General features: G+C 40.0%; 1 protein-coding gene across 1 annotated transcript in view; it reads left to right on the top strand.

The window, feature by feature from the left end:
- Window positions 1-14495, top strand: part of RSPO3 (R-spondin 3) — a 58941-nt gene that overhangs the window by 18688 nt on the left and 25758 nt on the right. Inside the window, exon 2 of the mRNA XM_009092411.3 lies at window positions 13276-13467. Within this exon, the coding sequence (XP_009090659.1) occupies window positions 13276-13467 (192 nt within the window). The remainder of the gene's footprint in view (window positions 1-13275; window positions 13468-14495) is intronic.

Genomic DNA, 14495 nt, shown 5'->3' with positions numbered 1-14495 from the left:
TTTTGGTGATAAATATTCATGCACTTGTTCTTTGCTTACAAAATTGTTATGGGAGAATTGGAGCAGGGTCTAATACAGAGGTCTCCCTATGTTGTGACCAAGAAACTGTTCCTGCTGGAAGTGAAGACATGATGACATCCCAATTTCCCTCATTGCCGTGCTCTGCCTGCAACCAGCAGCTCCCAAGCATTATGAAGCAACAAGACCCTTCAAAGCTTAGAGATCTTCATAGGTGGAAAAGCAGCAGTGAGGTGATGCACTGTCCTTTCTTAATCCCTGGTACTGAACTATTGCTTTGGCACGGGCTTTGGGATGGACGAGCCTCCTCCTTGCAATACAAAGCTGAGTAAGACCAAATCTGGATTTGCTGGCAAGAGTCACAGCTTCCACCCGAGGGGTTCCCCAAGTGTCTCAGTTCAGACTGGTTATAGCAGCCAGCAGACAGGCACTGCATTTCCCATTCTTCTCCAAACATGTGTTGTCAAAGGTAATATGGCCCCTAAAGCATTTACTGACATCATGGAGCTGCATCTCATTTGATTGCTGTAAAGTGCTTTGAGGACCACAGGGCGAAAAGTCCTACAGAACTGCACATGTATTTGGAGTCTTACTGATGCTGTTGCTATGCGATTATATAATTTTCTCAAGGGTTTTAAGGACTGTTGAAATCATGATAGTTTGTACTAATTATACTTATTCTCTTTTTCCCATGTATGTGATAAACTTTGTAAATGTTTTCCCTGTTCATTTGGCCTCCTTTTTATTTAGCTTGCCTTTGAACACCTCTTTCTAATTTTCTGTGAGAACACCCTTGTGGTACTGGCTTTTTTCCATATGGAGTGTTACATATGATGTTGGTATGGAAAGTATTATAAGGCAAACAGCAGATTTAGGCTGAAAAAGATACTTTAGAGATTAATGAGCAGGCTTTGAGTCTCTCCTTTTATAAGACACTGGTTTGAGTCTTACTGGAATCAAAGCAATCTGTTTGCCTTCCTGTGAAGATATAGCTTAGTAGCCCCTTATAAAACTACTTAGTAATCTAAAAGTCAAACACTTTTATATTAAAAAAGCACTGAAATTATTATCTTTCTTGAGACTCTTGCTGACACACAAAGGAACAGGGCTGCTGACTCCAAGCACTGTTGGAATCTTACTCCCAAATATAATGGCAATGATTTAAAATGCATGAACATTAATTTTAAAAAGTTAATAGAGTAGTGCTAGAAGCCTTACATAAGTCTTTTGAATTCTCACAGTTATGCTTTTCTCTGCAGTATTAGGGAAGAGAATTTTTTTTCCAATTTTCCAAAAATAAGGAGAAAAGAATAATGGCTTTTGTTCTCTGAGACACCATGAAGATATGGTTATTATGTTGAAAATATTTGATTTTTTTTTGGCAATATACAATTACTGAAAGCTATTGGGTAAGAAGCTAAAAAAATAGAAATGTTTAAGTTTGAACTAGTTAATGACTGAGAAGTTCAAGGTGCTATTTTCAAAGTTAGTATGTTAGGAGTTGGGCTTTTGCCTACTTCAGGAAGATAAGTGTCTGCTCCAAGCACAAGAGCCTCCATTCAAGAATGAGTCCTTAATTTTAATCAGGTATTCAAGTCTAATTGAAGTCAAGGGGTCTGTAACATATGCGTGCAGGTAACCATATGCTGTTGTGTTTTTTCAAATGGGGAGGAATTTAATCATGGGCTTACATGGTAATTGAATGGGGTTTTTTTCCCAGTTTGGTCTGGTTAGGCAGAAAGTGGCATAAAATGGATCAAGAAACATTAAGCCTTGTTAACTTAATGCTCAGTGTAGAGGAGAAAAAGAGCCTATTATTTCCCTGAAATTTCTGACCTTTTTTGTTATTTTTCTGCTCCCTGTTTCTCTTTGCTTACCAACCACAGCTCTCGTTTGCTGTGGACAATTCCCAAAGGGAACATTCCTCATAACTTACCCAGATCTTTTCCTTAATTTACAGTGAGCACAGCACCCCTTGCAGAATCCATAGCAGACCCTTTGGCTGCAAGCCAGTGCTAATAGCATGTTTTCCAATAATCTAATCTCTTCAGTCACAGAGCAGAAATCAGAAAGTTAAAAGAACTGGCTTCTCAACTTGTCTCAGTCCGCCTTTGAAATCTGTGCATGGAAATGTTGTGTGAATAACTACAATAAATTGTTACCACACTTACACCCGTGACTCAGTAGTTGTGGCCATAACAATCTGATGTATATGAGAGAACCCTCTATAAAGCAAGGTTTAATGTGGTGCCAGAAACAGACTCTCTCATGAAGGCTTTCTTGTGCAAAGAAGCCAGAAATTTCAGCCAAAGCTGAGGACATATTGTAAATATCCATGAATTAAACACCTCACAATCCTAAGAGATAAATATCATTTCTCCTTTGCAGATGAAGAAAATTGAAGCCCAAAGATGATAAAGCCAAAATTTTAAAGTTTGGCTCTAGAAGTGAAATAGCAATTCTTTGATTGGGCTCCTGAATAAATAGCTTCAATTTCAGACCTCTGACCACCAGCACCTTCTGCCATTCTGAAAATGAGGGTTTATACACAGGAATGAAGCAGGACATTAGCTGTTTCACTGGAGGCCCTAGATTTGAAAATACAGATTCTAGTACTTTACAATGGTAGGAAAGGGACTTTAACCAGCCAACTTTATCAACCTTCAAACCCAAGAACCCCTAACTTTCTTCAAAGGCACATAACTCAGTGGTATTGTTAGCAAAAGACAAAGTAACTAGATGTTGAAAGATAACCTATTCCTTTTATCCTTTCCCCCATGGGTTCTTTTTTCATGTGTGCTGGACTGTGTATAGTTTTGCTTTGGAGGTGCGGAACTGACACCATCATAATATTTTTTGCTGATTTCTAACATCATGAAGAGCTCTGATGGTCTACTAATTACAAGCTGATAACTGGGTCCTTCATTCAGACCTGGATGCTCCTATCACCAGAAGCATATGCTTTTTGGGTACTTGCAGTTTTATACCTCTGTGAGACAAACAGCTTGACTTCCTTCGTGCAAGTCCAGGAGGTCAGGAAGCCACTCAAGGAGGATATTTTCATTCTAGGGCACAGTTCAGTCTTTCCTTTCACTTATTCCATTTTGGCATCTGATTGTGACATTTTTTAGCACAGTTTTTCTGCAGCAGCCCAGCATTTTGAGTGGTGTTGTTGCGGTCATCTCACATCCGAGCCCTGTCTCATGGCAGCCCAACGCGGTGGCAAGCCACTAGCCACTAGCTGAGCTGCCAAATATTCATCATATTGAATACTTTTAAGATAACTGCTGTGATTTCATGTTGTTCTAATATCTAAGGGATGTTGGGTTTTAACTGAAGCCTAACTAATTGTTGGTATAATTTATATTAGGCAGTTCTATTTGCAATAATGAGTTCTATTTCTATCATTCTGCATCAGCTTAATTAAGTTACAGCGTGACAGAACAGAACGGAACAGAACAGTCCTTTCTTCCTTGTTACTGGAGTTATTAGAAAAATGTTCTTCAACAGAGCTCTTTGCAAAGTGCTAAGGATATTTTACAAGCTGGTTAAGGCATCTGGCACCTGCAAAAGCAGGCCAGGAAATAGTAAATGGATCATTTTCTTGTGTAAGAGCTTGGTTAGGATGATGTGTCTTACAAATTTGTACTTGAATGTGCAGAGCAAAGCTAAACATGTACCCTCAGGATTCTCCTCTGAGCCAGCCTAAATGATGTGAGTCCTACCATTGTTACCAACTAAATACTTCACCAAAAGTATGCTTTTACGACCACTTCTTCAATTGTGCATAAAAAGTATCAGATGTCACTTTTGATATGGATCAGTGATATTACACAATATATTAGACAAATAAAAAAGTAATCCTTAAAATTTATAGTTCATCATTTGCCCATTAATCTTTCCAAATGTGAGGGTTTTTTTTCTGTTTAGGCTACAGACAAATTTTAAAGACAAATTAGGCTTTTTGTCAAATTTTTTGTTATTGTACAGAAACATTAAAATGGCTTCAAAATCATTGACTTTTCAGCTCTTCCTATAAAATGTTTAATAAGTGTTATAAGACTTATTATACCCAAAGTTATAAACCCAAAGTTTCCTAGATATTTAATTATTGATTTTATATATAATTATTGGGCTATGAGGGTTTGTTTTTCTTTACCTAATATTGTCAATAGGTGGCCTCAGTTTATTTTTTTTACTGTAGAATTTCTTCTTGCTTTTAAATTGAAATTTTGTATCTTATAATTCTTTATCACTTTTAAATGTTGCTATTGCTTTTTTAAATTAAAGCCGCTCAGACAATTATTAATGGAATAAATTTCCATTAGAATATGACACTCTTCAGAAACAGAAATATTTTGTCAAATATTTTGACAAAGTTTGATGTGCCGGCATTATACTGTTAATTGGATTTGGGATAACAATCATGATATTGCAGATGTTACATCAATTAAAAAAAACAAACACCAAAATAGAAGTTTTAATTAATTTTAATTCATTTTCTCTTCCAATCACCTGACCTGATTGATGTGCAAGTTCTCAGGGAACTGGTGGCCTACTGCCACAAAGAAAATGAGCTGTTTCTCTGCTTTAGCACAAAACGGACGATGGCCTTGATTTCGTCACCAGCACCCCAATAATTCAGCTCAAATACTTTGCAGCACGGCTGTAGCCCAGCAGTGAGCTGCCTGCTGTGTGTCACTGCAGTGATGTCAGATGCATTACGGTTTGGGGAAGTGAGCGATGCTCCGTGTGAGCGCCGACTTGCTTTCATGTGGGTCAGTGTGTGCGGCAGCGAAGCTGGTCGGGAGGGAAAGGCTCAGACTTCAAAGGGAGGGCAGCACGCAGAAGGGGTGATAAAGCAAGCCCTAACTACGTGCCATTCATAGTTACTTCTCTGGGAAATCCAGGCACACAGAGCTGTTGAACTGAGTCAGTTTCTCAGGATTCGAATGACTACTTAAATCTCACCCATCCTATTACTTAATCCCAATCTAAACAGGCCATCCAGTCACACTGCCCTCTAAAAATCAGTTAATTATGCTCCAAACCAGGGACTATACTAATGCTGATTAACAAATTATCCTCACCCTGTTTTCTTCACAGGAGTTTTGCCATCGACTTTGGTGGCCCAGGACTTTTGAGTCCAAGCTGACTGGTGATGATGATCAGATTAAATTCTGGTGGTCTATTTTCCACCGGAGTTTAATCTGATTTCACATCATACTATTCATGTTTTGCAGTCAGAAACTTTTGACTTCTTTCTCTTTTAGAATAGCATGAGTCCCAGTGGCACGAGGGAAAGGTAAAAACAGTTGGATCATCATTTGCTGAGTGTCACTACAAGCACTATTTTAATCATTCATTTCAACTTGGAATTCTGGACACTATTTTGTGTCACTAGCAGATGGACGGTCCAGTCAGCCTGGAGAAGGTAGCCTTTTTCCTTCATGAAAATGTGAGACCAGAGTTTTTCCTTGTTACAAGCTGGAGAACAAAATTTTTAGAGATTTTCTAGCACTGTGATACTCCTTAATACCTATACTATGACTTGAAATTTTGATGTGAGTCCTGAATTTAAAGAGACATGTTCCATTTTAATGTTTGCAGGCGTCAGCCCAAAACAGTTCCACTGCAAGCAACATATTTGGGGCTTCCAGTTAGCTTCAGTATGGTATGAATTTAATCATCACACAGAAAGAAATCATTTCATTCAGTACAAACTTTTGATCAGTTCCACTTAGGAAAATATATTAAATCGAGAGGATATTAAGTAATTGACCAAAGGCACATCTGAGCACAGCCAAGGCAGCGGGCTGGCTTGCTGTCTGGCTTATTAATTTTTTAATGCTGTAAACATGGTAGTAGAAAATCATAGTTTCGACATGGGATTACAGGCTTTTGCTGTCTAAACCCTTCTCCCTAGTCCCCGGCATGGAAAGTAAAATCTGTTACATCCTGCTGTTCTTTCTGTGGTTTCTGAAACAAAACTTTGAGAGAAAAACTCTGGTCTCAAAAGACCCTGTGGGAAATGAGAAACTTGCAAATGCTACTGTAGTTGTGTAATGTTGACAGTATGAGCTGAGTGATCCTTATACAGATTGGAAATACTCGAGCATCTGGGTAATGTGCAACAATCAAAGTCTCCAGTATGTTAAGCGAACAAAACAGGAGAAGTGAATGGGGTGTGGGGGGTACAGGCTCTGCTGCCACCAGAATAGCCTGAGCATTCACAACCTTTGTTACAAACACAAAAATGGGAGATGGAAAGTTACCATCAAGCAGAAAGACCACACATTTCAAAGAATGAGCCTGTACACTATACATTTTAGCTTCTTTACTGGGTAGAAGAATGCATCTCTTGTACAGGAGAGACTGGAGAGTCAAGGGAGTCACAGTGATGTTGACAACTTTGTTTTTAGAGCTCTGTGTCCATATGAACCCTATAAAATCATTGGGGGATCTTCATGACAGGAACTTGCAGGACTAGATTATTAAAATACTCTCTATATGTAAATACTGTCTATTATATCAAATATAATCTCTTTCCAAAAGTCACACCTCCTTTTTTATCTGAGCACAGATGCTTTATTTGCAAGTAGCTGAATCTGACAACTGTCATAACACAGTTGGTTATAGAATTATTAGGTTACTACAATTACTGGGTACTACTTTTAATAGATCACATACCCTTCTATAATAGCTTTTTTTAAATCTAGACAATAAAATAGAGATTATGTAATTGAGTTTACATTTTAGAAGAAATTCATAATGTATGAATTCATAATAGCCAGTCTTGAAGGCTGGCTATTTGGAAACAACTACAGCTGACTCTAAAAGACATATCTGTAGTTGCTTACAGGATTTAGAAGTTGATGTGAGAAAGTATTGCCTTCAGTGTCACCATCACTATCAGGTTGTTTAAGGCAATTTTCTCTTGCCTCTTGCCAAGAGGGATCCTCTTTGGTTCCTATACTGGTTAAACTTCCTGGATGCTTGAATGTTGGTGGTGCTCCACAGTATGTGGGGAAAAAAAAAATCAATTTCCCTTCTCTCTCCATGAAAAGAATTTTTCAGTTTATTTACAAAACTCTCTGGAATGACAAGGAGCCATTTGTGGTTGTTGTGGGTGATTTCTGTTGTGCTGAAGATGCTAGGAGACTGCATAAAACTCTGCACCCCTGGTGTGATTTTTCAGCCTGTTGATCCTCATTCTAACCGAATTCAGGGGAAATGCGTTCTGGCTGCCTGTATACTTAATTTTCAGGATCACTCTGCCAGACATGTGTTTAATAATGATGAGGCAATCCCCAGTGAGGTCTTGGCCATTTGGGCCAAGGGCCTCCTTGCTCATAGACACCACTACAAAACAGTTATGGATACTCCCTGAGACTGTTGAACAGTCCCATACTCACATTTATGTTGCTTTTTAGAACTCTTGACATTTGGTGAATAAAATAAGTTGGTTTCTTTTCCCTCAGACATAAAGTGCCTCTTGAAGAGAAAAATATTGTCAAGCCAGGCAGATGTTTGGGGAAATTTTTTTTGTTTTGTATAAGATCTTTTCCCTTCAAAACATAGGAAGACACTTGGGAATCCTCTTTGCTACATGTTTTGTATCAGAAGGCAGCAATACTCTGAAATAAAATAGAAAATAGAAGTCAGGCAAATCTCTGGAGGAGTTACCACCCTCTCAGATAAAAGACCTAAAATATTTGTGAAGATCAAATCACAAAGAGAAGCAGAAGACATTAAGCCTTTAACAGTTGACTTTTAGACTGTTTTTTCCTCTTTGCCTCTTTTGCAAGTGCCTCAGATTCCTGCAGACCCAGAGGAGGCTGAACAGAGAGTCCACATTCCTCAGCTATCACTACCAATTCAGTTGGATCCCAGAAAACTTATTGCCAACCCAGCGTAGGAATTGCCATGTACAGGTTTATCTTCCCCAGCTGCTCCCCCATCACAGCACATCCAGCCCTTGCTCCCTGCAGGTGATTTAAGGCCTAGTGATCAAGCAGAGCTTAGCCTGCAAGACCGAACTCAGGTTTCACCTTGGCCCAATCTATTTAGCACTGATCATACACATTCATCAAGCCCATGCATAGCGGCTCTCCCAGGGCTGTCCTACCGCTCCTGGGCTTTGTCCCTGCTCTGCACTGCCGGTTGCCTGCAGGACAGTTCAGCCTTTTTCATTGTGTGTCCCACCTCTAGTGCTTTTCCACACAAAGAAACACTGTCCAAGAAAGAGTGAGGAAATACGCTGTGGTTTGCAAACTGAATTCCTTAATGACTTTCTCATTAGAAGAGCTGACTGCCAAATGCTCTTTGCGCTTGCCTAAAGGACGGTCTGCATGATTGAGAGTAGCTCTGCTTTACATGAAGTATTGTTTTCAGGCCACCACCACAGGCAGCTGCTTCTCACCAGGCAAGGGAAAGAGAAAGGAACACGAGCGAGCACAGAGAGCAATTGAATGACACGAGAACCCATGGGATTTCCCATCCCAAATCCACACCACCACAAGGGCTCTTGTCCGTGCGGGTGTGGTGTGGTGGTAAAAGCTGAGGTGGGGTCTGGCTCTCCTGGCAAGGGGCAGCCCAGCTGGGAAGGCCGAATTCCAGAGCAGCTCTGCAGTGAAAATATTTCCTGTGAGACTACGCAAGCTTGAGAAACCGGGAGCAGCAGCAGGGATGGATTCCATTTGCCTAGCGCATCCATTTCAAGAGCAAACCTCTAAGGGATATCTTGTTGGAGTGGTGATGAGACGGTGCACCTCAGCTGTGGCAAATGGGCAAAAAATATTCTTCTACCCTGTGCTTTCCCCCGGGTGTCAGAATGTATGCCCAGATGGATTTCTCCTGCATTTTCTTATTTCCATGGTTTTTTGATCCCCTAAGTTTTAATCTATACATGGAGTAAAATTGATTGAAAAATATCATCGCAAAGGTTCAGAACCTGTTTGCTGCATACGGTCAAAATCTGGCTTCTTGTCCACAGAAGTTCAGATTCAAACCCAGCTCCTTATCCTTAACTTTCTGCTTTTAACAGAGACTATAACTCATTGTTTCCAGAGAAGGGCTTTGGAAAATATTCTGAGATTTCATTTGCAAGTGAGACTTAACTAATATCTGGACTAATGGCTTGCACAAAAAGAGGCCTCTGGGGAAAAAAAGAGCTTAAAGTCAGACAGGAGAAGGGAATATTTCAACATCCATTTAGGGTCTTCCCTAATCTCCAGTATTTAGGTTTTACAAAAAAAAAAAAAAAAAAAAGAAGGGATAGATTGTGGACCTATAGCCAGTCATGAGTCTGCAAATGAGTAGTTTGTAACACTTCTGGCTGATGTTTGTGTAAGAGCTGAGAGAGAACTTGTCTGTGGGTCTCTGCTCCCACCATTTGCTTTCCCCACTGCTATGCTGCATTTTCCATCCCTGAGAGTCTGTGATTTCACTGTGCTCAAAAAGTGTTTGGATACAAGAGGGCGGAGCACTCAATGGTTAGTAGGGTCATGCATAGAATATTTCATCCCCATTGAGTCAGTTCTGAAAGTTGGTGAGAATTTTTTACATTTCATTTTTTTTTGTCTGTAATGGAGAGGGCTGCACCAAAGACCAACTGGTTTCAAGCAAGTGTACTTAGCAAGAGCATGTCTTGGACATATTTGCTATGCTACCCTCCATACCTCCTGGTTCTGTAGCCAGTGTCTAACCCACAAGGTCATAGTGCCCAACCCTCTGCCAAGGCACTGAATGTCTCTTCATCCCTCTTACCACATCTATAATTTGTGGCTGACAGGAGTGGTCTGTGCTCTCCTAGTGCTTTATCACCTGCTTTTTCACTTCAAAGTGTTCCTTAACATGAATATACATTACTTACCCATTTCTACTGTTTACCTTAGAATAGAAATTCAGAGCAATGCTTACACCTGGTCTACCGTGACTGGATTTCATTAGAAGGGGTTTATGTTCCCAGCTTCCTGTGGCACACCACTTAAACTCCGAGCTCTGGGTCTGATACTGGTTAAAAAAAGAGGTAAAACTACTGGATGCTTCTTTGGGGTTATAGTTGGAGCTGGTGAAGCACTAGAGACCGGCAGGTACTAACAATTTGCTGCAATGAGAGAGGAAGAGTAAGGGCCAGTTCTGTACCCAGGAGATTGAATGGATTCTGGAATCCCTTCAATCCCACCCAGCTTTTGCAGCAGGGGAAGGACTGGCCCATACATTCCAAGGATATGGAAAGCATCTGGATCTGAACCAGACAGGGAGGAGGCTGAGGGGTAACAAGAGTGAGATCTTCAGCTGGAGCTTGGAGATGCCTAATTTCAAACACATTATCTCATTCTCTAGGCACAAATATTTTTGCTCCACAATTTTTTTTCTTACAGGTTAAATGACAAAGCCCAGTGTTTTCAAAGAATGCCAGTTTCTGGAGCATGTGGCTTGTCCCTCCCTGCTTTGATTCTTGCCTAGGCCAGAATACTGTTCTGCCCTTATTGCAATACAAATGAGAAGCTATTTTATTACACAAATACAAGACTCAAAGAAATGCCAAATGCAGTTAGAGACAATCAAAAAAAACCATCTCTTTAAGAGTTTTTAAGAGAAAACACCCATGCTTCATGTAAAATGTTAATTCTGACTTTTCAGTGATATTTTTCTTTAAGAATTTCCAAGAACTGGAGTTTATTTTGCTTCACACTTTTATTTATAACATGACATGAAATCAGTGGAGCTTGACTTGCATATTTTATCCTACTCCTTGCTCCATAACACTACCAATAACATTCTCCATTTGGAGCTATGCTTTCCTTTTTTGCTGTGTTACTTGTATGAGATGCATCTGGAACGCAGGAAAAGAGGCAGAAATTGTGGAAATGGCTATGAGTACATTTTATTTTATACTTAGTACTTCTGGAGTTAAAGAGGAGATGGAAATTGGCCATGTAATGGACCTTAGCTATAGAGAATTATCATATTTCAATAGTAAAGTATTGCCTGTCTGGGCTCACACACACATCTTGACCTCAGAGCAGTTGCACATAATGTTTTCTCTGTCAAGAGAATCTATTCATAATGATGTGTCACAGGTGCTCACACATAATATGTTTCCCGTCAAAAGTGATCATCCATATTTTATACAGCAGCTTTGATGACAAATATTTTGTACTTCAGCTGCTTTTTCATCCAACTGTCAGACTTAATGAAGGAAAGTCACAGATAGTTTTTAAATAATGTCAGCTTCTTAGATAGCATTACTGTGTCTGCCTTTTAAAGCTGTTTCATACAAGGGCCACAAGACAGAGGAGAGACAGATAAGGATAGTTTCATTTATTTAACTTTAGAAAGAAAAAAATTCTGGGCTATTAATTTCAAAATCAATAAGCTCTGTGCCTTTAGAATATTTTCAGGGGAAAAAAAGTGTATATTTATTAAGCACTCAGTATTTTGAGAGTCTAGTGAAAGCAAGTATGATAACTGAATTGGGGTTGCAACTTCTCACTGATGAATGTCATTTATTCTTATAGTGGTGTTGTGTCCTCATTGTAAACACACTTTCCTCTAGGTAATGTTACAAAACTAGTGTCTCAGTATGCACAGAGATCTGAGTTCTTGTTTTCTTACTGAAATTGTTTGTGCACAACAAGGCCAAAGTTTAAACAGCTCGTGTATGTCCAGCCCTACTGAGAGAAATAACCCTCATTCCTCATTTTATTACTGAAAGAAGAAGAGTGAACTTGAATTCCCTTTGAGGTTCTTCAGGTAACAGGACTTGTCCTTGAAACCTTGGAGCCCAGCAAAGTGCATTTCCCATTCATGGGACATGTCTTTTCTGCTGAGAGTGTAAGTGAACAAAGTACAGAGGTGTTCCTGAACCTTGAGCAGCAGGCAGTGGTGCCCCTCATCATGCAAGCCATGGATTCATATGGACTCCTGGTCTGCCTCATAGGGCTCTACAGAAAGGAGTTGAAAAAAGTCAAGTTAATTGTGTGTGCAAGCTATTTAGCAGTGTCTGCAGATCGAAATAAAATTGAAGCACTAAAATAGGCAATCACACCACGCATGTGCATATTTAAAAAAATTATCACTGGCCTGAGGAGAAGGCAGAACAGGAAGCCAATAGAATTCAGAAATACAAGTTACAAATGTAAATGTGGACTATATTTCTTGTATATATGAAATATAACCAGGTGTGTTAGGCTGAGAGATTAAAGCTTGCACTTTAAAAGATGACCATTTTTTTCATGCAAGACGAGGCCAAAAAAAGAAGGGACACAGGGTCTGGAGTTCTTGATGCTCCATTATTTATTTAGTTTCAGTTTATTTAAGAGAGTAAGCAAGAAGGAATTAAAAGTAGGTAACAACTTCTCAGGTACAGGAGGATGCAAAACTTTATTCTCTACCACTGAGTAGTAATACACTTCATTGTATCACACAGCAGATTAATGTCTGCTACTGAAAAGATTGTCTGCAACAGCATCCTCTTTCCTGCTATCCCCAAGCCCCTAAAGAAGTTAGGCAGTGTGTGTAATAAATTTCGCCTTCCTTGTCTGGAGAATTAGAACAATTCAACTGAAAGGCAAATATAATCCTACCTATGCTACATGCTGAGACTGGAGCAGGGTAAATGCCACAGTTAAGTCTAAACATCAGGTTGTAATTGTTAGAGATTAAAAACATGCCAGAGAGAACATTCCAGGGAAAGAAGGAGGGTGAGAAGGATGGCTCTCCTGTGTCTTTTTTTTAAGGCAAGGTATCATCAGATCTTACACGGGCATATTCCTGCATAGCAGAACTCAAATAAAATGGCATTTAAGAAATTAACAATGAAGGAAATTATACACTAGATCGATTTTTAATCATCCAACTAGGAAAACAAAGAATAAGTTAACATGAATTTATCTGCTGAACCAAGTGCACACAAGGCAGAAAAAGCCTCTGAAAATAAGGAAGAGAAAAATTAATGTTCTCTAGAATGCTGCTGTTCCATACCATCTATTTCAAAGATCATTTACTGTTGGCTATTTCTGCAAGATGCAAAGATGTCAGCTGAGCTTCTCATTTTTATGCAGATGAAATAATTTCTGAAATGACAAGTCAGGTCATAGGAGACACAAGAAAAAATGAAGCAATCTTTAAGAGCTGTCAGAGAGATGGATGGTCCACCCTCCCAAGTGCAGAGGAACCATTATTTCATGGTCTTGTTTAAAGTATAGTTTTCTCACAGTATTTTTTTTTTTTTAATACTTTTCTTCTCAGTGCATCCTAACGTGAGCCAGGGTTGCCAAGGAGGGTGTGCTACATGCTCTGACTACAACGGATGCCTGTCATGTAAGCCCAGGCTCTTCTTTGTTCTGGAGAGGATTGGCATGAAACAGATTGGAGTGTGCCTTTCCTCGTGTCCAAGCGGATACTATGGGACACGGTATCCCGACATTAATAAGTGTGCAAGTAAGTGCTGGGGAAAGGGGAAGCATGTGGATTTGTTTGTTCTCTCTTGAATGCTGTGTCTCCTTAGGACTCAAGTCAACAGAGAAGGAGATGGACAGGCTCTGTCCTTGCTTGCTCAGTTCTTTATAGTAGTGCAGTAAATATTGCTTCTATGCAAGCAAGAAGTTAAAGACCACAAAAATGGTCTAAAGCTCAGGGATCCCAGCTCTGCATGAATGACCTGCCTAGGACCCAGGTGATGGCTTCCTCCACTACATCCCCATGTGATGGGGGAAGCACTGGTGGGCACCAGTGCCCTCCAGAAGCAAGAGAACACCGGCAGCTCTGAAGAAAGAGAGGGGACAGCTGAGTCCTGGTGGCTGGAGCTGTTTAACCCACTGCCCTTACTCTCCTGAGCCCTGCAACAAGGAAATAAGGTGGCAGGTGGCATGCTTTGGACCAGGCTTGCCCTGGTCCCTTTATAGCTTGTCTCATGCTCACTGTAGTCCTCTGAATGCCTGTAGAAGCTGGCCAGGTTTCAGCCTGATTTGGGGGAATTTACTGGTATGTGTTGTCTCCGGGCTGGGGGACAGAGAAGCTAACTCTATTCTTTACTGCTCAGGCAACATTTTGACCCCACTATGGATTTTTGAACCATAAATGAACTGGAAAAGATCACAATGTCCTCCCCACTCCTCTTTTTGTTGTTGAATTCACTGTTTATAATCCCACAGGTGATATAAAAACATAAGAGTGATGGCCAAGAAACTCTCCCAGTTTTTACCTGGTAATAAAAGTTATTTAGTGAGTGGACCCCAGAGTAAAGTCTTCCAGAGTAACTTGACACTGCAAAGTATTTGCTTGCTTTTTAGCAGTGTGTGGCCTTGCATATCAAACATGAGCTGTGCCATACATAAGGTTTTATGCATTTCTCTTAAAAATTTCTGAGAACTGGGAAAAGTATCAGCAATGCCAATTTGGGTAGTCATATAGAGAATGCATTAAATACTACAGAACATCTGCTTGAACATCAGGGAACCATTTAAAGA

This window comes from Serinus canaria, chromosome 3 (assembly GCF_022539315.1).
Source record: "Serinus canaria isolate serCan28SL12 chromosome 3, serCan2020, whole genome shotgun sequence".
Lineage (NCBI taxonomy): Eukaryota > Metazoa > Chordata > Aves > Passeriformes > Fringillidae > Serinus > Serinus canaria.
The sequence above is the reverse complement of the archived record's forward strand: the minus strand, read 5'-3'. Positions and strand labels throughout refer to the sequence as shown.